Genomic DNA, 25,610 nt, shown 5'->3' with positions numbered 1-25,610 from the left:
GAACAGTGGACGTTACATTTCAGATGTGTTACGACCCGTGGCTCTACCCTTCATTCGATCCCTGCGAGACCCTACATTTCAGCAGGATAATACACGACCGCATGTTGCAGGTCCTGTACGGGCCTTTCTGGATACAGAAATGTTCGACTGCTGCCCTGCGCAGCACATTCTCCAGATCTCTCACCAATTGAAAACGTCAGGTCAATGGTGGCCGAGCAACTGGCTCGTCACAACACGCTAATGACTACTCTTGATGAACTGTGGTATCGTGTTGAAGCTGCATGGACAGCTGTACCTGTACACGCCATCCAAGCTCTGTTTGACTCAATGCCCAGGCTTATCAAGGCCGTCATTACGGCCAGAGGTGGTTGTTCTGGGTACTGATTTCTCAGGATCTATGCACCCAAATTGCGTGTAAATGTAATCACATGTCAGTTCTAGTATAATATATTTTTCCAATGAATACCCGTGTATCATATGCATTTCTTCTTGGTGTAGCAATTTTAATGGCCAGTAGTGTACGTTGTACCACTCATTCCTCAAGTCAATTTATAAAGGTATCTTCTTCTATGTATTTTCTTGACACCATATGTAATCCTAAAATAACCTTTGTTTTACAGAGCAGCAATCCCTGAATATTTGATGTAAACTTCAAAGACTATTAATTCATATCTGTATCTAGAATTCAACCTAATAAAATCATGAATATCAACTAAATCTTCTTGAAGGAAATTATCCCGAATAGGTACCGCTAACTTCCTGGTACTTGCCCGCGAAAGGCAATGGTCCCGAGTTCGAGTCTCGGTCCGGCACACAGTTTTAATCTGCCAGGAAGTTTCATATCAGCGCACACTACGCTGTAGAGTGAAAATTTCATTCTAGAAACATCCCACAGGCTGTGGCTAAGCCATGTCTCCGCAATATCCTTTCTTCCAGGAGTGCTAGTTCTGCAAGGTTCGCAGGAGAGCGTCTGTGAAATTTGGAAGGTAGGAGACGAGGTACTGTCAGAAGTAAGGCTGTGAGGACGGGCCGTGAGTCGTGCTTGGGTAGCTCAGTTGGTAGAGCACTTGCCCGGAAAGGCAAAGGTCCCGAGTTCGAGTCTCGGTGCGGCACACAGTTGTAATCTGCCAGGAAGTTTCATAAACTGAACGTAATGTTTTGGAGAATAATACTGTAAGTATGCTGTACGGGAACAAGTCTTTTCTTCCCTGTATCCGGTTACACCCATCGAGCGAGGTGGCGTAGTGGACTCGCATTCGGGAAGATGACGGTTCAACCCGCGTCCGGCTATCAGATTTATCTCTTACGTGGTTTCTCTAAAGCGCTTCAAGCAAATGCTGAGACGGTTTCATTGAAAGGGCACGGCCGATTTCCTTCACCTTCCTTCCCTAATCCGAGCTTGTGCTCCGTGTCTAATGACCTCGTTATCGACGGGACGTTAAACACTAATCTCCTCCTTCTCCTTCTCCTCCTGGTTACATCTACTTACCTAGTTGGACGAAGAAGTCATTTCTATGATTCAGTCTTGCATAAGCAGATAGCTAACTTATTTATTAGTCCTGACATTTCTGCTTGTATGACAATCCTTTTACTGATGATCGGCAAAATTAGTGATCCTAGTTCATGTTATTAATCAATTAAAATTATGGCACTATGATCTATAGTGTTGTGAATTTAAGAAGCCATGTGGTAATGCAAAGTGACAAGGGGCGGTGTACAACAAGATGCTCAGGCCAATAGTTTCATACTACTGCATCCATCGGTAGCTTGTTCACTGGGGGTGTGGTGGTACATTTAACGTTGATTTTCATTACAAACAGACTACTATTAACTTATGAAATCACAGCGCTAGTTTGCCCACCATAAAATTTTTTTCTAAGAAGAGTCAGAAGGCAGAGCTGTTGCCAAATATGGCGCTCACTACAGAGTTGTCATATACCAGCGTAGGCAACGGCTGCAGCGTGAGTCGTGGACAGAAGAGATACAGAACTCACTGGCGACAACGCAAAATATTCTACATCCTGCTCTCAGCTGAACGCATCACACAGTAGCCTTCTTACTTGCACGGTATTATTGTTTTAGCTCATCTTTTGCCCCCAATCGGAAATTTGCAGTGTAATAGCTTCACTTCACCTGCAAGTGCTGGTTGGTCTATAAAACACCAGTACGTTCTCAGACTCAAGACACATAAAACACGATGTCATCTCTAGTAGAGAGGGGGAAACATCTGTACATGCGTTGTACAGATCGTCAACGAGGCAGGGACCAAGTTTCTCCAGCGATAGGGAGACCCCTTCTGTCGAAGAACCAGAAGCTAGTTCAATATTAGATGATTGAAAGGGAGATGGGACACTCTCATGCCCCTGAAAAAGAAAACCATTACTAAAATCAGGTGAACATACTAAGGCAACGCATAGAATGTTGAAGGCAATGGGAAACCATAGGATAAAGATCCTAGCGGTATCCATCGTCCCACTGTATGACTCTCATAGGCACGACTAGTCTCGGGTCCTCTTTCAAGGGTGCAGGGTTGTAAGTTTGAGAATAATAAGGAGAGAATAACGAAAGTCTCTGCATTGAGAATTTGAACAGTGAATGTAAGAACTATTTATACAGAGAGTAAACTAGAAAATGTGATAAGAGAAATGAAGAAGTACAACACTATTATTTGAGGACTACATGGGGTGCAGTGGAGATGAGTAGGAAACTTTAAATATGTAGACTATAAATTCATATTCAAAGAAGAAGAGGAAAAAGCAAATAGTGTTGGATTAATGTACAAGAAAAATCTCGAGAACAACATTAAGAAAGTTTATCACTGAATGAAAGATGGCTAGCAATAAAATTTACTGAGCATCACAGTATAAATTCTGAACAATCGTTTTATATTCCGACACCTCATACAGAGGAAGATAAAATATATCAAATACATGGACAAATAGCAGAAATCTCCGAAAAAATGTGAAGTGCGAAGGAAAACTTACAGTATGGAGGACTGGAACAGAATAGTCGCAGAATATGGACTTTGGAAACAGGAAACAAAGTGTTTAAAAATTTATAGAGTTCTGGAACCACTTTTATCTCTGGATTACACACATTTTATTTAAGAATCTTCATCGAAGACTGTATACATGGAATGCTCATAGTCATAGTGCAAGATAGCAGATAAATTTTATTATAATGAAAAGTTCGTAAACAGAATCCACATTGACAAAAACGTATCTCATGCAGATGATCATAATTTGCTGGCAACAGACATGTGAACAAAACTGGGCATATTAAAATAAGACAACTGGTAAGCAAATGGAATGTGGTTGACTTGAACCCTGAAGGATCTAGGGCAGGTTCTCAAAATATTGAAAATAAAAATTGGAAAATTCAACAGAAAGTATTATTGTACTAGAAGAATGGAATATGATTCAAATAAAATTCTGGAAGGTTTAAAAAAAAGATTGGATAAATATAGAAGGGAAAGAATATGAGTGAATAGACTGGATCAGCTCCATTTGGTAAAACTGATAAATGTAGAAACTGGAAGAATGAAGAAAGATAAAAAAACTGTATGGAAAGCTGAACTTTGAACTGAGAAGAATAACAGATCAGGATAGAGAGGATTGGATGAAAAGTCAGTGGGAGGAGAATGAAAAACTGGAAAGGAAAGTAAATTAGAAGCAATACATGGAACAGTTACGTACATAACAAACAAATATCCAAGAAAAGTCAGCAAACAGAGTAAACTAAGTAAAAATGGAAAGATGACAGCATTCGTAGAAGACAGCAGACAAGTACAGAAGAAGTATATTGAGGAATTATATGACGTACAAGAAAAGTATACATGATTGAGTTTAGAACATGAATTCGCGTGTGACAAATTGGCACATGTACCAAACACATTATGATTTGAATTGGAGAAGGCCATTAAAGAGTTCTGGAAGAGGAAATCAGTGGACTACAATAAAATATCAGCTGTAGCTCTAAAACTTTTAGAATTAGAGTAATATCCAGACCAAGCAACCCTGTCAATAGGACATGGGGGAAGGACAGTTGGCCTAAGAATCTAGTCAAAATTCTTGCACTAACTTTACCAAAGAAACATAATGTCGAAGGATGCAAAGACTACAGAATAATTAATTGCATATGGCACACTAAAAAGGTCATGTATAGCCTTTTACTCAGAACTACATAGAAGAAAATGAGGAACAACCTGACCGTGTTTCGGAGGAAAGATTACAAGGAAGGGCAAATTCGGAAGGCTCTGCATCCCACACCTGCAGCACCGGCGGAAACTGAGGAGGAACCTCAGGCGGAGGCGGCCTTGGCTGTTATTCCGCTTTGTGGGGCCTTATCCGGATAAATGGGACACATTTTACGTAAACACCAAGTGAAAACCATCTTCCGTCCCCCAAGCAAAACCAAGAGCCTTCTTGGTAGTGTCAAGTAAAACCTTGGTCTATGTAAATCAGGGGTTTATCAGACACCTTGCCAATGCGGGAGTGTATACGTAGGTCATACCATTCTTACCGCTGAGGACCGATGCCGAGAACATCAACGGCACACTAGACTGCAACAGCCCAGTAAGTCGGCAATCGCTGAGCATTCCCTGTCGGAACTCCACAGCATGGATTATGACCAAACAAAAGTCCTGACATAGACTTCCAAATACTGGGACCGTGTAATCAAAGAAGCCACAGAGATTAGAGTAAGGGAGCCACAACTAAATCGTGACAGCGGTTACATCCTTAGCAAGGCGTGGGAACCCGCGATCACCCAGATTAAGAAGAAAAAGGATATTTCCCAGAGTGTACCGACTTCGGGGGTGGAGGGAAGAATAACGAGAGCGGTGCCGGCAAACCCTCCTGAACGAGAAGACCTAGGACGCAGCGCCCAGACGGCGGGAGAACGGACGCTGTACCTGGACCGCGCGCGGGGCGCGGACCGCACCGACTCATAGGAAGCGCCTGAAGGAGGAGCGGGAGGGGGATTGTCCTATATATAACTGGTGGCGGCCCACCGCCGGTCAGTACATCAGTGCACCTGATGATGGCAACGTGGTCGATTGCCGAAATATTGCGTCCTATGCACACTCATACCAGGTTGTTCACCCGAGATTTATTCTGTCCATTAGTTTTCTTGTTAGAACGAGAAGCACGTAGCAAAATCGTACACGACAATGGAATTATATATATTGGAGATCGGCTCTGAAACGTTGTGGTCATTGACTGAAGTCAATAACGCATTTTTGCAACTTATGTTCAATTACTACTCTTATCAGCTAATTTGTTATTATCCTTGTGTGCTGCTGTAATTGTAGTTGTGGAATGCTCTCAATATTTTGATCATACTGTTAGTGAGTAGGTGCTATCGCTATTAAGTCTCAATATTTACTCGTAACTGCTTATCTTGTGTAGCTTGGTTTTAAAGTAAGTTCATGTTTTATGATCTTGACAATACATACCGCCGTATGATCATGGCTAAAAAGCATACGTTCGTGATATCATTCACAATCAGGGATCTGTAATTATACTTGCATGCTGCAATAAGCAGCCTCCATTGTTTTCTACTCGACAATGTTACTTAATATGATAAATAATATTATTTCACTGGCAAGTATTTATTTATGGGCTATCTGCCTTCCATCTCTGTCTTCTTGCACCATAATCTTGAACATGTTTGATCTCTGTCTTGTCCCATCACCACAATTTTTGACATATTGTGATGAACGTAAACATAGCAAATGTTCTCCGAGTGTATTACGGATACATACAAAAAATGGTTCAAATGGCTCCGAGCACTATGGGATTTAACATCTTAGGTCATCAGTCCCCTAGAACTTAGAACTACTTAAACCTAACTAACCTAAGGACATCACACACATCCATGCCCGAGGCAGGATTCGAACCTGCGACCGTAGCAGTCCCGCGGTTCCGGACTGAAGCGCCTAGAACCGCACGGCCACCGCGGCCGGCGGATACATACAGTTTATGTGCTACATCACAACAAAAAGCTCTTCAAAATACCTTCTTCCTTCTTTCCTAAGATCATCTTTAGTCAATTCTTTGGCTATGTTCTGTGTTTGTGTGTGTGTGTGTGTGTGTGTGTGTGTGTGTGTTTATATAGTGTATTTCGATTAATTTGTGGTGTTATTTAGTAGTTGATTCTAAGAAATACAGTCTGCATACGTTTTAGAGAGCTGTATCATCATAGTTCCACACAGTAAATAATGCAGCATTCCTCAAAACTTCATTTTGTACAGAATCTGCAGTACATCTAGTTAAATGCAAAAAGAAAGCAATATTAGGCTGTTAATAAGGTCAATTGTATTTTCTAGGGTAGAACATGGTACATTACCTTTGTCGCCCCGAAAATAGTGTTTACTAACGTGAACTATTACCGCAAAACATGTAAAAATGATAGGTGGCGTCCGTCCATTCTTCCAGCCACAAGTAAGACATCCTCATATTGATATACCAACACCATTTACGTATTTTACACTTGGAGATTGTGTTGTACCACTTGACAACCATCATGGAAAAATTTAAGTGTGCAAATATTTCATTGGAAGGTGCATTGTGCCTAACACCAAAAGGACAACTAAAAACTGGAATTAATTACATTCCTCCACTAGCTGACAGTAATGGAGACTAGTTACTGTGTGTGTGTGTGTGTGTGTGTGTGTGTGTGTGTGTGTGTGTGTTTGCCTGTTTAGCATAGTGTTTTCTGCAGTTTTAAGCCTGGCCAGGTTAGTTTTACTACAGCGATAATTTATGTTTAACTTGAAGTGTCAACTGTCTGTTTAGCATGTTATTTTTGTAGTTCTGGCAGAGTTTTGAGAACATTTTGAATGTTGAATTAATACTGACAGTTGACAAGCATCATACAACCACTTAGATGTGAAAAATTAGGCCCATTTGTACCTTATACCATGTGTAGTACAGAAATCAAAGTTTGCACGTACACTAGTGCTGCTTAACCTGTAAGTTCGTGATATAAATACTGTATGTGTGTGTGTGTGTGTGTGTGTGTGTGTGTGTGTGTTTGTGTGAGTGTGTGTGACCTTGATGTATATTAGATGTGGAAATACTACAAGATCATCCTTTATATAATTGTTTAGATAAATAGTTTTGAACATGAATCAAAAATTCAAATCGTTTGGATACTACATAGCAGCCAAGATGGCTGCTCCGGCCCAACACTGTAATTGACTGTTTAATTTTATTGCCCACAACAATAGTATACTGCTGGCTTTTTGTTTTAATACTACACTTATATTGGCTGTAGAAGGGAGGGACCATGGGGAGAGGGCACAAAGCGCAACTGGGCTATTTCCGCCAATTTGGATTTTTTAAATTTTCCATCAGCGCCATCTTCCATTTTTTAAGTTTGCCACCACCGCCATCATGCATTTTTAAGTTTCCCGCACTGACATCTTAGAATATTTATGATTCCTGGCGCTGCCATCTTCCATTTTTGTGTTTCCCATCACCGAAAACTTGGATTTTTTCGGTTATTGTTGCGGCAACTAGTAGCAAAAACTTGAATTATGTGCTGGAACACACATAAATATACTACTGTAACGAATAATTTTATCATCCAGAGGTGACAGTTTTTAAAGCGCATAGTATCCTTTTTCTAGATTTTCCAATTCAAGAGGCTCAGGAGACCCCGTTTCACCTGGTATTACTGAACCCAAATTTCACACAGCTCATTTTACACGGAGTGGAACAAACTTAAGCATAGTCCAACAAATTTAAGAAGCATTTTGAAAAGTGCCCTAAAAGAGCAATAACATATCAAACTGGAGAGACGAGGACTGTCTTGGTTCATTATGAGATTGATAAAATCGGTTCTACCAACCAAACTGGAAATTTCCAGAATGAATTTTCACCCTACAGGGGAGTACGTGCTGGTTTGGTACACCACGGCAGGCTACCACTGTGTGCCAGATCTGGACCCAAAACTGGAACATTTGCCTTTTGCAGGCAAGTGGTCTTCTACCCAAACGAACGAAGCCTGACTTACGACCCACGATGGCAAACGAATGTAGTTGACTTAGATTATGCGATGCTGAGGTAATTAGATTGGGAAATTGAGCCGGTCGTTGTGGTCGAGCGGTTCTAGGCGCTTCAGTCTGGAACCGCAAGACCGCTACGGTTGCAGGTTCGAATTCTGCCTCGGGCATGGATGTGTGTGATGTCCTTAGGTTAGTTAGGTTTAAGTAGTTCTAAGTTCTAGGGGAATGATGGCCACAGATGTTAAGTACTATAGTGCTCAGAGCCATCTGAACCATTTTTTTTGGGGGGGGGGGGGGGGAAATTGACTACTAAAAGTGATAGACGAGTTTTACTATTTGAACATAAAAATAAATGATGAAGGCCAAAGAAGAGAAGATATAAAATAGACCTTAAATAGCAAGAAAAGAATTTCTGAAAAAGGAGAATTTGTTAACATCTGCTGCAAATTTGAGTCTTAGGAAGTTTTTTTGTAAAGGTATTAGTCTGGTTTGTAGCCTTGACTGGAAGTGAAACATGGGCGATAAGCAGTTCAGACAGGAAGAGAATAAAATGGTTTGTAATGTGTTGCTACAGAAGAATACGGCAGAGAAGATGGGTAGAGAGAAAAATTAATGTGGAGGTGCTGAATTGGACCAGGGAAAAAACTGTGGCACAGCTTGCCAAAAACAAGGGAATTGTCAATTTGGTAACTGAAGGAAGTGTGGGAGTAAAAGCTATAGGGGAGACCTATGCATGATTACAGAAGCAGATTCAAGTGGATGTATGTTGCAGCAGTTATGCAGAGATGAAGAGCTTTGCAAAGGATAGACTATCGTGGAAAGCTGCACTGAACCAGTCTTCAGATTGAAGGCTACACCATCAGCGCACAGTTGAAGGCGAATAAACGCAGTGAGCTTCAGCAGAAGAACATAGATGATGCAGGGTAGCACTGGCTGCAATGCTCACCCCTCGATGTCGTCGTCCTCGGGGGTGATCTGCTGGGGTGGCGGTGCGCGCCCACTCGCTGAAACGTTGAGGTCGACCCGCAGGAAGCCGCGGCTGCCCGCCGTCGGGTTGGCGGGATCCTCGAGCGCCGCCCACTTGTGGAAGAACTGGTGATCTGTTCGAGACATACCATCCACAAATACCATCACAAATGACAGTGCAAGCGTACTAACCTGCGCGGAGGAAGACACTCTGTGGGGCGACTGAGAGGAATAGCAGAATGAACGAATGTCATAACACGGTATTATATTATACGCACAGTAACCTATTGCTTTTCTGGGAGCGGAGGAATCGGTGTAAGTCGGATACTTCAGTCCGGTACGAACTGTATTCGTCCGTTCCCAAACTTGGCTAAGAAACTTTGCAGCGCGACGTAGTATATTGCAGCTGGCATTGTGAATGCAATGTTGAACCCAGTATGCTGCCTTCCCTGCGCTATGAGCACACAGTGTTTGTCGTCCCCTCCCCCAAAACAACAGGCAAAGTGCAAAGCGGCAGTCACGTGCTTACACTCCCAGCATCCCCGACGAAAAGTTATTTTCCAAAGTTATATACCATTCTCAAAAAAATGGTTCAAATGGCTCTGAGCACTATGGGACTTAACATCTGAGGTCATCAGAACTTAGAACTACTTAAACCTAACCAACCTAAGGACATCACACACATCCATGCCCGAGGCAGGATTCGAACCTGCGACTGTAGCGGTCACGCGGTTCCAGACTGAAGCGCCTAGAACCGCACGGCCACACCGGCCGGCAATTCTCTACTATTAAAGTCTAGTCGAAATGGTACAAGCAACGTAAATTGCAGGTGCCAGTGCCTGGCTATGAATACGGAACGGACAGTGTCTTGAAAGGAAGATATAAGATGAACATCAACAAAAGCATTACGAGGATAATGGAATGTAGTCGAATTAAGTCGGGTGATGGCTCTGAGCACTATGGAACTTAACATCTGAGGTCATCAGTCCCCTAGAACTTAGAACTAATTAAACCTAACTACCCTAAGGACATCACACACATCCATGCCCGAGGCAGGATTCAAACCTCCGACCGTAGCGGTCACGCGGTTCCGGACTGGAGCGCCAAGAACAACTCGGCCACACCGACCGGCATACCATTCTCAGCCCAGCATTCAACGTAGTGTATACCAACATTGTTGTCCCTAGCCTGAGTTGTTTTCGCTGTGCTTAATTTTGTTTCCTGCGCTGTTTAGACCACGTGTCAAATCTCTTTTCTTTTACAAAACAAACGTTGTCCTAAACTCGGTACTGTCGGCTAGGAAATTCGGGCTTGGTTGTCAGCGAGAGAAAGTTTTCCTCGCTGGTCGAGTACCTACGGTTTGTATTGATTCTGCTAGCCCTCATCATCCTCCTCCCCAAATGTCTTCAGGAAGTGAACGAGTAGTACATGATATTGAAAGAAGAATGGTAAAGGGAGACAGTATTAGCGATTCGGGACCCAGAGTTTGTACTGCCATGTTTCCAAATTTCAGTAGACTTAGTTACAGATAATGAATGTCATGCTTGTAAGAGCATAAAAATACTCATTATGTTTACTTGGCACTCTCAGCAGGACTAGAGATGTTTTATTCGCCCAGGTCACAACTAATACATACCTAACCATTATTTTATCGATTTTGGTTGTAGAGCACTGCAGCTGTTTTCGTAAATTACACTGTAGGAAATCCGGCCACGAGTTTTCCTGAAATGATTTTATTACACCACTGCTAATTTAGGGCCTGAGACCATCATCAGATGATAGCGTTGACTTCTTCTAAGTACTACCTTTTGTTCAGAAATGGTTCAAATGGCTCTGAGCACTATGGGACTTAACTTCTGAGGTCATCAGTCCCCTAGAGCTTAGAACTACTTAAACCTAACTAACCTAAGGACATCACACACATCCATGCCCGAGGTAGGATTCGAACCTGCGACCGTAGCGGTCACGCGGTTCCGGACTGTAGCGCCTAGAACCGCTCGGCCACCCCGGCCAGCTACTATTTTTGTGCCATGAAATGTAACAAAGTTTCCTTGATGCATAGGCTAGTTTACAAAAAGATTTTTCATTTTACATTTGCGTCCTAAAATTTAACAAAGTTTTTGTGATTTCATAGTGTTACACTTATATATGCTCTACACGTTGTACTTACTACCAGAAAAGCCCTCCTGTACATATTACAAGACAGGGGTTTGGTTTTCTTTTACAATCCCCGCTGCCCCAGGATCTGAACTAAAAACAATATGGCGGACACATTTCTTTACACCGGCTGCCGATGTGATGTGCCAAAGAAAGTGATATATATACAGATACATTACTCTTCTGGAGTTACTTCAAATATAGTTCTACAGATAAATTTTATACAGGTAGACATTTAATAATTTAATGTTTTTTAAGTTTTAAATATTTTTTAAAAACTTTAAAAAGAATATTTATGGTAAACACTCAAGAGTTTCTGATAAAATACATTTGGTTCACAAGGTATTTCTTGCTGTGTCTGTATTGACAGCTAACGGCACACTGGCATGTGGTAGTCAAACGGACAGTCTTTATGTGTATTTACTGCTATCTGGCCAAATAAAACTTCTCTATCCAGAAAATTACATTTTTCAAAAATAGTTCAGTCAGGCATTCTATCCACGCAACAACAGAGAAATAATGTTCAGTAGTTTTAATGTTCAAAATTCCAGCACCGAGTGCATCATTCAGGCCTTTGCTAAAAGTGCTGTAGCACTGAGGAGTCGTGTATTATGCTATGAGAGTGACTCTTCGTAAGACAAATGACAAATTCATCTTCCAGGTTATTTTTTGTTTTTCATACAAACTAGTACAGAAAGGCTTGGCGTACAGTACGGCCAACGCGCCAGAGATAGAATGATGGATTCCCGACATGTAGAATGCGAAGTGCCTCACTCACGCTAGAAGCTGAAACAATATGTCCCGTTTTGCTGTCAAAGGAATCTTCCTCAATCGTACTGTAGTGTGCAAGATAGTACCATGGCTGGATGACTTTGAGGAAACAAAGAACGACAGCATACTACTTGGTGTCTTTCTAACTGTGGATAAGTGCATGATTATGTCCACAGCAAAGAGAAAGAACAGATTTCAAAATTTGTGGTAAAGTTTCGGCCGCGTAACATAAGTGAACTATTTAGGAATAACATAAGAACTGGCATCAAACAAAATGTAAACTGACTACTAGTAGGGAAGAAAAATGGAATAAACAGGTTTACTGGAAGGTTTCTCAGAAATTGTCGTGCATCTGCAGAGAAACTGGGATACAAGGCGCTAGTGTGTCATGTTATACAGTACTACTCCAGTATTTGGGGTTCCTGTCAAAAAGACGTGACAGCAGACTTCGACCCAATACGTAACAAGTCGTTATAGACTAAAGAAAAGTGTAACAGCGATCCACAGAAGTCCACTGATTTAATGATTAGTGAAGTTATGAGTAAGTGAGTAAATATTATCTTATTTCTCAGTTTGAGAGGCCACACGAGTCATCAACGGTCACGTGATAATCACTTGGGATTACTGTCTAGTATGGCTCATGCAGTGTCAATCGTGAATGCCTTTTCCCAAACTAACAAAAGTAAATATAAATACAGTAAATTAATTGCCTTTGACGGACAGTAAACAAGTTTTGTGATAAAGTACACTGATCTGTACGCGACAAGTTGGTTTTGTTTGTGAATGCGAAATAAATACTTCATTTCACTGAGCACTGGAGCATTGTTTTGTGTATATAAAAAAATCGTGTAAGTATGTAACCCATTTATTGTTGAAATTCCTTTTTACAGACATCACAACTGCTTACGTGCGCACTAGTGATGGTAATGGTAAGTGAAAATCGTGACTGAATTTTTCTAACTGCGAAAAATTGTCAAATGATAATTGTAGTGTGCATGATGACCTGAACGTTCTCAGAAGTGGAAAAATTTGTGAGAGAGACAAAGATGAGTTTTACGCGATATTAAGTGTAAGCTTTTGATTTTAGTGGTAGTGCTTAATTGCGCCTAATGTCAGCCAGTCATTTTCGTACACTATTGTCGTGTTCCTCTGACTAAAAACGTCATTTCACTGCTTACTTTCTGAAGATCGTAGAGTTCTTCAGTGAAAGGACCGGTAGGATTATCTGCCGTTTATATTGTGAACTATTACAACTAACTATTAGACTTAAAATTATCGTCTGTTTTGCTGTGATGTATCACACGCTAAGTGTCGATAAATTAGATTGTCAAATGTCTGACAATCAATGTTCCTCAATTGGTGTGTGTCGTATCTAAACACGTACCCAGATTTGACAATAAGTTCGGTGACTGAGTAGAGGGCAAGTTTAACTCAAGGTTTTAATGGAGAAACTCTCTTCTCGGCCTCAACCCCTGGCTTCAAAGAAAGCGTAATTACAGCATACATAATACCACCTCTGTTTATTATCACCTCCTTGGTAGGAAGAAAACTAAAATGCAATAGCTAGCCGCCCTCAACCATGAAGGCCAGGGCGTGAGACAAGCATTGCCCAGCGTCCATCGCCCATAACGCTGCGTTGGCGAAGGAATTATTTTCGTGCACACCCCCCCTCACACGCCAGCATCTTTTGATCACTGTCACTAACGGTTATTTGCAGAATACCACTATCGTTTATTTGCTGGGTAGTTGTTCGTTGGATTTATTTCTAAACATATCCAATGCAGTGCGAGTACGAAACTGTCCACAAAATCCTTCACAAGTAGTGAGAACATTTTCATTATGAAGCCTATAAACAGATACGAAAGTTGGTCAGAAACTAGCGCCTCCTAATTTCGTTCTTTTTAACTATCGTTCAAATGACCTACATTCTGAAGTAACTGTTCCCTTTTAACTTTTTCGCCTGATTTTTCCTTTATTTATTACATTGATGCATAAGTTCGGAGAATTTTTCTTTGTATGTTGGTATTCCGATTGCTGTGGGTTTATTTATCGATTGTCATTTTTATTTTTAGTTCACTGTTCAAATTTGAGTTTACGTATTGTCATTTCGCCTTTTGGAGATAATGAGTGGAGCTGTGGACGCTAGAAAATGAGAGGCCAAGTGAAGAAATCGGAACATTTCCGACATATACTTCTGTTTGGGTTCATTAGAGGGGTGACAGCAGCGGAGGCAGCCAGAAACATTTGCGATGCCATTGGACAGATCACGGGAAGAAAGTAGTTTTCTCATTTCAAGAGGATCTTTTTGGCATCAGAGACTCTCCACGTTCAGGAACACCATCGGGTTTGATGAAGATGATTTGAACACATTTATCCACAATAATTCACGTCAGTGTACTCCACAACTTACAAATGTGATTAACTGCGATCATTCTACCATTGTTGTTGTTGTTGTGGTCTTCAGTCCTGAGACTGGTTTGATGCAGCTCTCCATGCTACTCTATCCTGTGCAAGGTTCTCCATCTCCCAGTACCTACTGCAACCTACATCTTTCTGTATCTGTTTAGTGTATTCATCTCTTGGTCTCCCTCTACGATTTTTCCCCTCCACGCTGCCCTCCAGCATCAAATTGGTGATCCCTTGATGCCTCAGAACATGTCCTACCAACCGATCCCTTCTTCTACTCAAGCTGTGCCACAAACTCTTCTTCTCCCCAATTCTATTCAATACCTCCTCATTAGTTATATGATAGCACCACATTTCGAAAGCTTCTATTCTCTTCTTGTCCAAACTATTTATCGTCCACGTTTCACTTCCATACATGGCTACACTCCGTACAAATACTTCCACTTAAATATATACTCGATGTTAACAAATTTCTCTTCTTCAGAAACGCTTTCCTTGCTATTGCCAGTCTACATTTTATATCCTCTCTACTTCGAAACATCATCATCAGTTATTTTGCTCCCCAAATAGCAAAACTCCTTTACTACTTTAAGTGTCTAATTTCCTAATCTAATTCCCTCAGCATCACCCGACTTAATTCGACTACGTTCCATTATCATACTTCTGCTTTTGTTGATGTTCAACTTATATATTCCTTTCAAGACACTGTCCATTCCGTTCAACTGCTCTTCCAAGTCCTTTGCTGTCTCTGACAGAATTACAATGTCATCGGCGAACCTCGAGGTTTTTATTTTTTCTCCATGGATTTTAATACCTACTCCGAATTTTTCTTTTGTTTACTGTACTGCTTGCTCAATATACAGATCGAATAACATCGGGGAGAGGCTATAACCCTGTCTCACTCCCTTCCCAACCACTGCTTCCCATTCATGTCCCTCGACTCTTATATTTGCCTTCTGGTTTCTGTACAAATTGTAAATAGTCTTTCGCTCCCTGTATTTTCCCCTGCCGTCTTCATTCTACCATAGTGCAACATTTATATGCAGTAGGGAAGGTTCAAAAACCGGGTACCCTATGCCCTAAGCCTAAATCACAAAAAATCAGCAGGTGGCCATATATGAATCTCTGCTTACTCGTCATCGGCTGGTTCGTGAACAACACCGACAATTCCTACCCTGCATCATTACAGGTGAAGAGAAATGTTGTCTTTATGGTAGCTGAGGAAAAGCAAGGACTGGTTGAGCCCAAACACGCCAGTAACTCTCCGTACTAAGAGTTGTGTGCATCCACAAAAGAACGTTATGCATCTGGTGAAACAGAGACGATGTGGTGTACTACGAATTGCTTCCCGGAGGTATAACCATAACTGCTGACATTTATTGTCAACAACTGAGAGGCTTGTAGACGGAATCCAAGAACAATGACCAGGAAGACTGCGTGAAGTGATGCTACTCCGCAATAAGGTCCGCTTGCATTCTGTTAGACGGATAAAAAACACTATACGGAAGTTGGCTCGGGAAGTCATTCGGCATCCACTTTATTATATTTATTTTATATTATTTTTTATATACTATTGACGACAAAAGTCCCTGTTATGTGTATCTGTTCTGTTAATTAAATTTATGGAAAAGCGCTGCCGTCCGGCAGAGCTACCGGCAGACAAGGCCTGCGCGAGTCAGGAAAGGTCCAACGCTGGGAATGGATATACTGACTTCGCATTTCCAATCGTAATTTGGCTAAAAAAAATAGGGGCAAAGCATTCTGATTTGCCTTCGAAGTTCCCACTTGATATCTAGTATTACAGAATATTCGTGAATTATATCCTTCAATATGTTATTGAAGCTTTCTTAAATGCTAATTAACATGTAGAAAAGTGGTTAATACTGTCTTGCGATCATCCCTCTGCACATTACTATACGAGTGGACATTGTGACAGATGTGCGCTGTGGTAGTGATGCGCGACGGTATCACTGTGTTGCATTGCAGACATACTTTAGGAACAGGCAGCTAATGCCAGTTCACAGGCATTACTCGCATTGCAGCTGTTGCCACCTTCGCTACCAGTACTATAAACACGTAGCCTAAGTTACTGATCACCTCAGCGCCTAGAGAAAAAATCAGTACACTACTGGCCATTAAAATTGCTACACCAAGAAGAAATGAAAATGATAAACGGGTATTCATTGGACAAATATATTATACTAGGGCTGATATGTGATTACATTTTCACGCAGTTTGGGTGCATAGATCCTGAGAAATCAGTACCCAGAACAACCACCTCTGGCCGTAATGACGGCCTTGATACGCCTGGGCATTGAGTCAAACAGAGCTTGGCCAGAAAGGCCAGTACAGGACCTGCAACATGTGGTCGTGCATTATCCTGCTGAAATGTAGGGTTTCGCAGGGATCGAATGAATGGTAGAGCCACGGCTCGTAACACATCTGAAATGTAACGTCCACTGTTCAAAGTGCCGTCAAAGTACAGGTACAGCTGCCCATGCAGCTTCAACACGATACCACAGTTCATCAAGAGTAGTGCCTGGCGTATTGTGACGAGCCAGTTGCTCGGCCACCATTGACCAGAAGTTTTCAACTTGTGAGAGATCTGGAGAATGTGCTGGCCAGGACAGCAGTCGAACATCTTCTGTATCCAGAAAGGCCAGTACAGGACCTGCAACATGTGGTCGTGCATTATCCTGCTGAAATGTAGGGTTTCGCAGGGATCGAATGAATGGTAGAGCCACGGCTCGTAACACATCTGAAATGTAACGTCCACTGTTCAAAGTGCCGTCAATGGGAACAAGAGGTGACCGAAACGTGAAACTAAGTATTGGGACACGGCCGGCGCCATTCCAAAATACCGTCACCAACCCCACCCCCCTCCCCCCACCTACGTATACGCGCTAGACATTTCAGTATTGGGACACGGCCGGCGCCATTCCAAAATACCGTCACCAACCCCCACCCCCCACCCCCCACCTACGTATACGCGCTAGACATGAAATGTTTTCATAACATGTTTTTCCAAAACATCGTTAGTCGACAAGGTCGCACGCAGTGTATCCGGCAAGTGTTGACTCTCTAGTCGTTATTACCGGCGCGGGGTTGTGACATAGAGAGAGAGAGTTAGCGCCATCTCTCTATGTCGCAACCCCTCGCGCACATTCACGCACTAGGCAGGACCTATATAAATCAATGCCCGACCTACCTCACTCTCACACTGCTCGTATACTTCATTCATCCAATACTTGTCACGTCTTCGTAATTAAACGTGTAAAAATGAAACGATCACGAACCGTCAGTGACAGCAGCAGCAGCAGCAAACGTGCTCATGTGGACGAAGTTCCATTCCCTGGTAAGTACATTTTCAGAATTCTGATATCTACACCCTTTAACTCTGTGTATGAGTGCTACATATCTTTATAATGCTCTCTATAAAGATCGCTCCTCCACTTGGTCTGTGTGTGTTCCTGCTTACGTTTTTTACCTTTTGAATCTCCCTCTCTGTAAAAAATTGTTTATCCACGCCTTTTTTACCTCTAACTTAGGTGTATGAATCTTTTATTTTAACTGTTACATTTGTTTTGTACTGCTCTCTATAAATATTGTTCATCCATGTGTTGTATGTAACATATGTTATACCCGTTTTCGATCTCTCTCTGTAAAGTTTACTAAGTCTTTTAACGGATTCTATGTTTGTGCATGTGTTAAGTCTTATAACCGTTTTGGACATCTCAATGTAAAGAATGACTTTCCACATGTTGTATGTGTTATAATTAATTTACCGTATCCGCTATAAAGATAGAGCTTCCACGTGTTGTGTATCTGTTATATTCGTTGTGCAGTGCTCTTTGTAAATATTTCATTTCGTTCCTTTTTTTAAATTTGCTGGTCCGCTTATTTCTCTATCACTTAACTGAAAGCACACTTCCCTTTCCATATGCGATATTATATTCAGTCTTCTCCATCTTTCTAGATTTCTTCCAGCAAATCTTGGTTAATCTAGACAACCAGATCGAGATGGAAAGAGCTCAAGCGCAGCTCGAATGTAAGTACATTTATAATACAATCACACTTCTTAAACTTAAATAATTTCATCTAATATATACCCGTTTCCTGATTGTATACATTTAGTCCTCATAAGCCGGTCTTTTCTTTGTAGATGCGCCTAATTCAGAATTCGGTTCAACCACCCAAAACGTTCAAGGAGGCGGCGGTAGCGTTCAAACGGCGCCCGCCACACAGGACACTCAGTCTTTAGAGGAGGAGGAGACCAACCTGCCTGACCCGTTTGAGGAGGAGATCAACCTACCTGAGTGGTTTGAGGATCTACTTGATTTTGGCAATGAGTTGCTCAAACCATGGAGTCAGAGCGGAGAAGGTGAATAATTTTGAACATTAACATCCCTTCACATAACCACCATTATCTACTCTTATTGTTATTATGTATCGCTCTTTTAAATATAAATCACTAAATTAATTTTTTTCCTTATTTATCTTACAGGTATATCACACGGCGTAGGCCGTGTTCCTAGATCGGTGGTTGCGGGGGCGGGACTCGGGCGCACCGAACCGCAAAGACACGCCGCGCCTTGCGTAGCCCCTATAAGGGCTTCGCGGGAAGCGGATGCAGAACACGCACCAGCTCCTCCCCCAGCGCTGTCGCAACCGTTTGGCTGCGCAGCCCGTCCGCCATCGCCACAGCCTGGCCCTTCAAACCGGCTGTCACCCCCTCCTCCTCTAGAAGCAGCAGCTCACCGCCGCCGCCCACGCAAGGTACGCGTTACGAGACGTATACCTCTCCCCGCAAATGATGATGATGATTACGATCACCCATCACCAACCCATTCATCTATCGGGTGGACTCCTAGTTGTAGCAACAGTAATAATAGTAATTTCCTTATGGCTAGCGGTAGTTCTCTCACCCGTCCTATCGATAACGAAGTCGATCAGAATAACGGCGTAATGACTCCCTTAGAATACTCAGCAGTTGCTAGAGCGTTTGAGGGGCGAATCTCTTTCACCAGAATTGAGAATCCAGGCGGGAGGTATCGCGATCCTGTAAGGTTTTTGGAGGCGTGCCTCCCCGTCTTGGAGACCGAGCTCCTCAAACTCTTAGAAGATCCGGAATTTAAAGCCTTTAAATGCAGTGCTGTGTTATGCTGTGAACTGAGTCACCCCCCTAAACATCAAGGTGGCGCGGAGACGGCTACTCTGCATTATATATGGGGTGACAATGGCGTTATTTCTCGGAGCACATCGATTGCTGAGTGGTATAGAGAATCCACCTTGAGCGCTATTATGGCCCGATTTTCCGAGATGGAAGTACGTGGATCCGCTAAAGCGCTCAGCAGTATACCACACCTCGACATCCATATACATGTCTATGATCCAATGAATGGAGGGTCTAGTTATATTAAACTCCCTATAGATATTGAGAAAAAGCAGGCGTGCATTAATGTTCAAAATAACTATGATAATGCGTGTTTTGCATGGTCAGTCCTGGCTTGCGAGAGAAATTACAATTACAAACATCATCCCGAGCGTCCCAGCAGTTACAAAGTCAAAGATATTAAGAGACTGTATAACTTTGACGGAATAGAGTTCCCTTTAAGAATCCAGGACATACCTAAGTTTGAGGCTCAGAATACCGCAATATCGGTCCACGTTTATGGCCTGGAGAAGAAAAGCAAGTCAGATGAGCAGAACAAGCATACAGTAGTAGGCCCCCTCCATTTCTCAAAATTTGCAGGTGAACGAGAGTTGCATGTCAACATGCTGCTCTTCTCCGAACGTGATAATTATCACTACGTCTGGATCAAAGACATGTCCCGACTCATTTCCTCCCAGTTGAGTAAAAATGATCATAAACGACATATTTGTATAAGGTGTTTGAATTATTTTTCATCTCAAGAGTTATTAGCGACACATCTATTAGATTGTGCATGCAAGGACCCGGTACGTGTTGTTATGCCCACTGAGGAAAATAAATTCATTAAATTTAAAAATGCTCACCACCAGCAGCGTTGTCCTTTTGTTGTGTACGCCGATTTTGAATGCTTGCTGGCTCCTATTACTCGTTGTGAAGGGAATCCCTTAGCCTCACACACAACCTTCACACAAAAACACGTACCTTATGCGGCTGCGTTCCAAGTTGTATGCGCATATGATTGTAAACTTAATAGCTATCAGTCTTATGTAGGGGACGATCCGGCGGTTTGGCTTCTCACTGAGCTTGAAAAACTTTCATGGCAAATTCACAAGCTCTACAGCATCAATATTCCCATGACCAAATCAAAGGAAAATGATGACTTGTATGAAAAGGCTGTTAATTGTCATATTTGCGGGCTGGCCTTAGATAGAAAAGCGGAGACTCCTCGTAGAGACCATTGTCATCTTACGGGTAAGTTCCGCGGTGCAGCCCACAAAGCATGCAACTTGAAGTATCAGTTACCTACACACATACCCGTCTTTTTTCATAATCTGAGCGGATATGACGCTCATTTTCTCGTTGAACACTTGGCTAAGTTCGGTATGAAGAAGGATCAGGTCAATATCCTGCCTGAAAGTGTTGAAAAGTACATTTCTTTTTCAAAACGAATGACGCCGAAAATTACGCTCCGCTTCCTTGACTCTCTACGATTTATGCAAACTTCGCTCCAGAAACTTGTTGAGACTTTACCTCGGAATGATATGCATATCACTCGATCTGCATTTACCGATGAGGAAAAGTTTCAACTTGCGACGAGGAAAGGAGTTTACCCGTACGAGTATCTTGATAGTATGGCAAAACTAAATGAAACCAGGCTTCCCGACATAACTTCTTTTACCAGTACTCTCACTGGCGATACCATAACTAACACAGATTATGAGCATGCCGTTAATGTATGGCAGGAATTCAACATCCCCAATTTGGGAGAATATGCAAGGTTATACATGGACACGGACGTTCGTTTGCTTGCAGATGTTTTCGAAAAGTTCCGGAGTGTATGTATGACCACGTACTCTCTGGACCTTGCCTTTTATTACACGGCACCTGGGTTGTCCTGGGACGCTATGCTCAAAAAAACGGATTGCAACATTGAACTTTTGACTGATGCTTCAATGCTTCTATTTTTTGAGCGAGGGATCCGCGGCGGACTTTGTCAGTGTGTTCACAGACACGCCAAGGCAAATAATCCGCGGATGGGTGTCGAGTACAACGTATCCCTTGATTCTAGTTACATTTTGTACTTAGATGTTAACAATTTATATGGGCATGCTATGAAGCAACCGCTGCCGGTTGCCGGGTTCCAATGGGTGCCTGAAGACGAATTGAAGGGATTAGGTGGACAGATAATGGGTCTTGCGGCCGATTCTGATGTAGGGTATGTGCTTGAGGCAGACATCGCGTACCCTAATAATTTGCATGGAGAGACAAGCGACTTGCCGTTATGTCTAGAGCAACAAATTCCACGAGGAAGCACCATCCCTAAACTGATGGCCACTGTTGGGGATAAGCAGAGGTATATTATTCATTATCGTAACCTCCAGCAGTGTCTCAGATTAGGAATGGAGCTCATTAAAATCACCCGGGCAATCTCCTTCAAGCAATCCCCCTGGTTGAAGGAGTATATTGAACTAAACACCGAAAAGAGGGCGGTCGCGAGTAATGATTTTGAAAAAGACTTTTATAAATTAATGAATAATTCCATTTTCGGGAAAACTATGCAAAATGTAAGAAATGAACGCGATATTGTTATTAGAACCGCATGGGAAGGGCGTTACGGCGTGAGAAAATGTATAGCCAGGCCAAATTTTAAGCGTGCCACCATCTTCAATGAAAACTTTGTTGCTGTGGAGATGTCGAAGACTGCTGTAGAGTTTATGAAACCCATCTATTTGGGGATGTGTATACTCGATATCTCCAAATTCTACATGTACCGATTCCACTATGAGTTTGCGAAACCTCATTTCATAGATCCAAAATTACTTTATATGGATACAGACAGCTTTATCTATTGGATCAAGAACTGCGATCCATATGAAGTAATTAGGTGCAATGGTAAAGAATTTGACACCTCTTCTTATGAGATCAATAATCCTTATGGTATTGTTCCACAGAACAAGAAGGTTATCGGTCTCATGAAAGACGAGTCGAATGGTTTACCAATTGTAGAGTTTGTGGGACTGAGATCGAAAATTTATGCATATCGCACAGTAGACGGGAACACTCTGAGGCGGGCAAAGGGTGTTAGACGGATCGCGTCTCGTGCGCTTACGGTCGAGGACTATTTGCAGTGCCTGTACGGTCGTAGCGTTGAAGGCGCTCATCCACACATGGTTCAACAAACTAGTATTCGATCACGAGCTCACGAGGTGTACACTGTGCTGCAGTCTAAAGTCGGACTGTCTCCTCATGACGATAAAAGAGTCATTTGTGAGGATGGGGTGGGAACCCTCCCATACTCACACTATTTACTTGAAACGAAAGTAGGGGTGGGGGACTCTGGTTGAGTGATAGAGAGGGAATGAGCGTGTGAATGTTATGAATGTGAGCTATGCGTGGAAATAGTATGGCTCTTTTACCATAGTGTAAATAGTTGATGAGAGTGTTTTGTTGCGTGTATCAGTTTGCGTGCTTCCATGCATGTCTGAGTGTGCGAATGAGCGCGAACTTGTGTTAAGTGTGTGTGTGTATGTAAATATAATCATTATTTTTTCAAAGAAAATCATAATAAATAAAGTAGTCTTTATATCTACATATTGCTGACCATTATTAATATATATATGAAAAGGCTATAAATTTAGCCAATTAACTTCTGTATGAACAAAAAATAAAATAAAATTTTCTCACTTAATATATCCATCACTTCTAGTCATTATAGAGCTTAGATTTTAGTTTGTAAGTTTCACCTACCGCTAGCCATCCAGTCAGAACTAGTTTTTAAGTGTATGAGTTCCACTAATTAAATTCTTTCTATGTGTTCAATTGCTTGTTCTAGCGGAAAATGTTTCTAGACGTCCACTTTAAAGAAAAATATATATGTTCACCTTGTTCTTGTAGTTGAAAATCTTTAAATCGACTTACTTGGAAAAAAATATATATTCAATTTGTTGTTGTTCTTTTCGAAAATGTTTAGAGTCATTGACTTGAAACAAATAGGTTTGGTATTAATTAAAAGTGCTTTGTTTTTCTGGTGGAACTTCATTAGCGATATTAGATACTTTGTAAGATAGGGTAGTACCTCTGCATTAGCTTTAAAATTATATATAATTTATCTGAAGAGAATGCTTATATATTTCTTAATTATCTAAAATTGTTAAAAAATTGTCTAAAAAGATGTGGAATTTCAGATTTTTGGTTAAAAACCAATCTTATATCTGTAAACTCATATTTATATATAATGTGAAAAATGTTAAATTCTGATTTCAATAATAAACTCAGTTATTTCCTTCTAAAAAAATGTTGTTATTATTTGATACCCTAATAATGATTATTCTTTTTATTAAAAATATTATAAATTTATTTATGTGTGTATGCAGAATACGTACATACAGCCACATCGCAATGCATAAAGTTATAAGGTTTCCTGCTTTTAATCACAAGTGCAGGACTTCTGCTAGTTGTCACGAACACACACAGCCCAATGCATCGCTATCTCTTACAGTCCTACGTCAACAGATACTTTAGAGAGCGTAATCTGACGCATCGCTTTCCACAGCGGCCGCGAGGTCGGCAACTGGTGCAACCCCCTACCAAGCGTCAGCGGCTGCGCGTGTCTGTCGATTTCGACGGAGACCGCGAGATCGGCATCCGCACCTAACTATGACAGTAGGCTCATTCCACGTCAAAGGCCGGGGTATGTGTCTCTCTCGGACAGTTCCCTTCATATACAATATAAAAAGGATAAACTTACAATACTAGGGACGTTGGATGTCATAGAAAGAAAAAAACACTCAATCTTATAAATTATTATTTATTTCTAATAAAAGTGAAAAGTAATTTTACATTCTCATATGCAGATACAAATGCATTTTTTTGGTAATCGTTCTTCAGTCGATGGATGGATGGACAACCGTGCCATTCAAGGTCTTGAATAGATGCAAATTTAAATATTTGACGCATCCAGGAGGTTTTGTCCTTTCCCTTCACGTAAACGATGGTGTCCTTGTGATCGAATAATTTAAGTGCGATCACCACATCTTTATAGGGTATGCCGGGATCATCCCAGTGAATTCCATGATAAAAGTTAGTTAGCCACAATGCACTGGTCCGCGTTTTACAAGATTTCACTTGCGTGAACGGTCTTGGTGATCGAATATTTGCGGAGAAGGTTTCAATTATTCCTGCGTCTTGTGTGTAGGCCACAAAAGCAACTTGTTTAAATACGAACTGTCTTCGCTCTCCATCATGGAATCCTTGAACATGTGCAATGATCTTCACAGGCTGAGTTGCCATCGTCAAATGATCAATGCATAGGACAGCATATTTTCATTTATACAGCTCGTTGCACAACACCTGTGAGCGGTGAGTAATTGATTATTCTGTCGTGTAGGACTAATGCATATGCAGCGGTGTGTTCTGGGAAATTTGTCGATGATTCAAATTCAATTCGAACGTCTATAGGTCCAGACTTAATTATCTCATTCTGTTTAGAGCAGTCTATTACAATGATCGGTGAAAGCTCTTTGAACTTACGAGTACTCAGTAGACACCCCCCTCCCTCTCCTTCAGCAATTTCATAGTAAGAAGGACGAAACCTTGCATACATGTCATACGCGAGGCTGTATACATTTTCATTCCATTGCAGATGTAGATTGTCATATGGGTAGAATTCTGAATTGAGGTAGACTTTGGCGTTAGTTAACTTGCAGTTATCGAACACGGTGGAATCGTTTGATGTATTTGCTCTTCTATCAGTCTGAAACGCAAGTATAATGAATCTGGGTGTCTCGATATGACTGGAGGTCTTAATAGCCCATGTTTGTCTGCTCGCGGTCGGTAACACTGGATACTCAAAGATCTCCCATGAGCGGAAGGTCAGTGACAGAAATGTACCTGAATTCAACACTTTCAAAAGCTTCAATCGTTCCTCGTCGGATACACTGATGTGAGGCATTTTCCATATTAATTTGTTGATTGTGATCCTATTCTCTTCTTGAGCTCCTTGAATGTACGAGTTATTGTCTGTCGCACTCCGCACGAGAATAAGTTCCTGTTTAGCGTTCATAATAATCTGTCTCATATCCTCAAAATATCCCATAAGTATTTTTAGAGGTATGCATGCAGTAAATCGCTTGTACTCCTGGGGTGTTC

The 25,610-nt window shown here is 41.6% G+C and overlaps 1 protein-coding gene across 1 annotated transcript in view; it reads right to left on the bottom strand.

Moving 5' to 3' along the window:
• The window catches only part of LOC124774909 (otoferlin-like), a 188,459-nt gene extending 179,335 nt beyond the window's left edge, over window positions 1-9,124 (bottom strand). Inside the window, exon 1 of the mRNA XM_047249587.1 lies at window positions 8,958-9,124. Within this exon, the coding sequence (XP_047105543.1) occupies window positions 8,958-9,124 (167 nt within the window). The remainder of the gene's footprint in view (window positions 1-8,957) is intronic.
• Between the last annotated feature and the right edge of the window lie 16,486 nt (window positions 9,125-25,610).

This window comes from Schistocerca piceifrons, chromosome 1, assembly GCF_021461385.2.
Source record: "Schistocerca piceifrons isolate TAMUIC-IGC-003096 chromosome 1, iqSchPice1.1, whole genome shotgun sequence".
NCBI classification, from domain to species: domain Eukaryota; kingdom Metazoa; phylum Arthropoda; class Insecta; order Orthoptera; family Acrididae; genus Schistocerca; species Schistocerca piceifrons.
The sequence above is the reverse complement of the archived record's forward strand: the minus strand, read 5'-3'. Positions and strand labels throughout refer to the sequence as shown.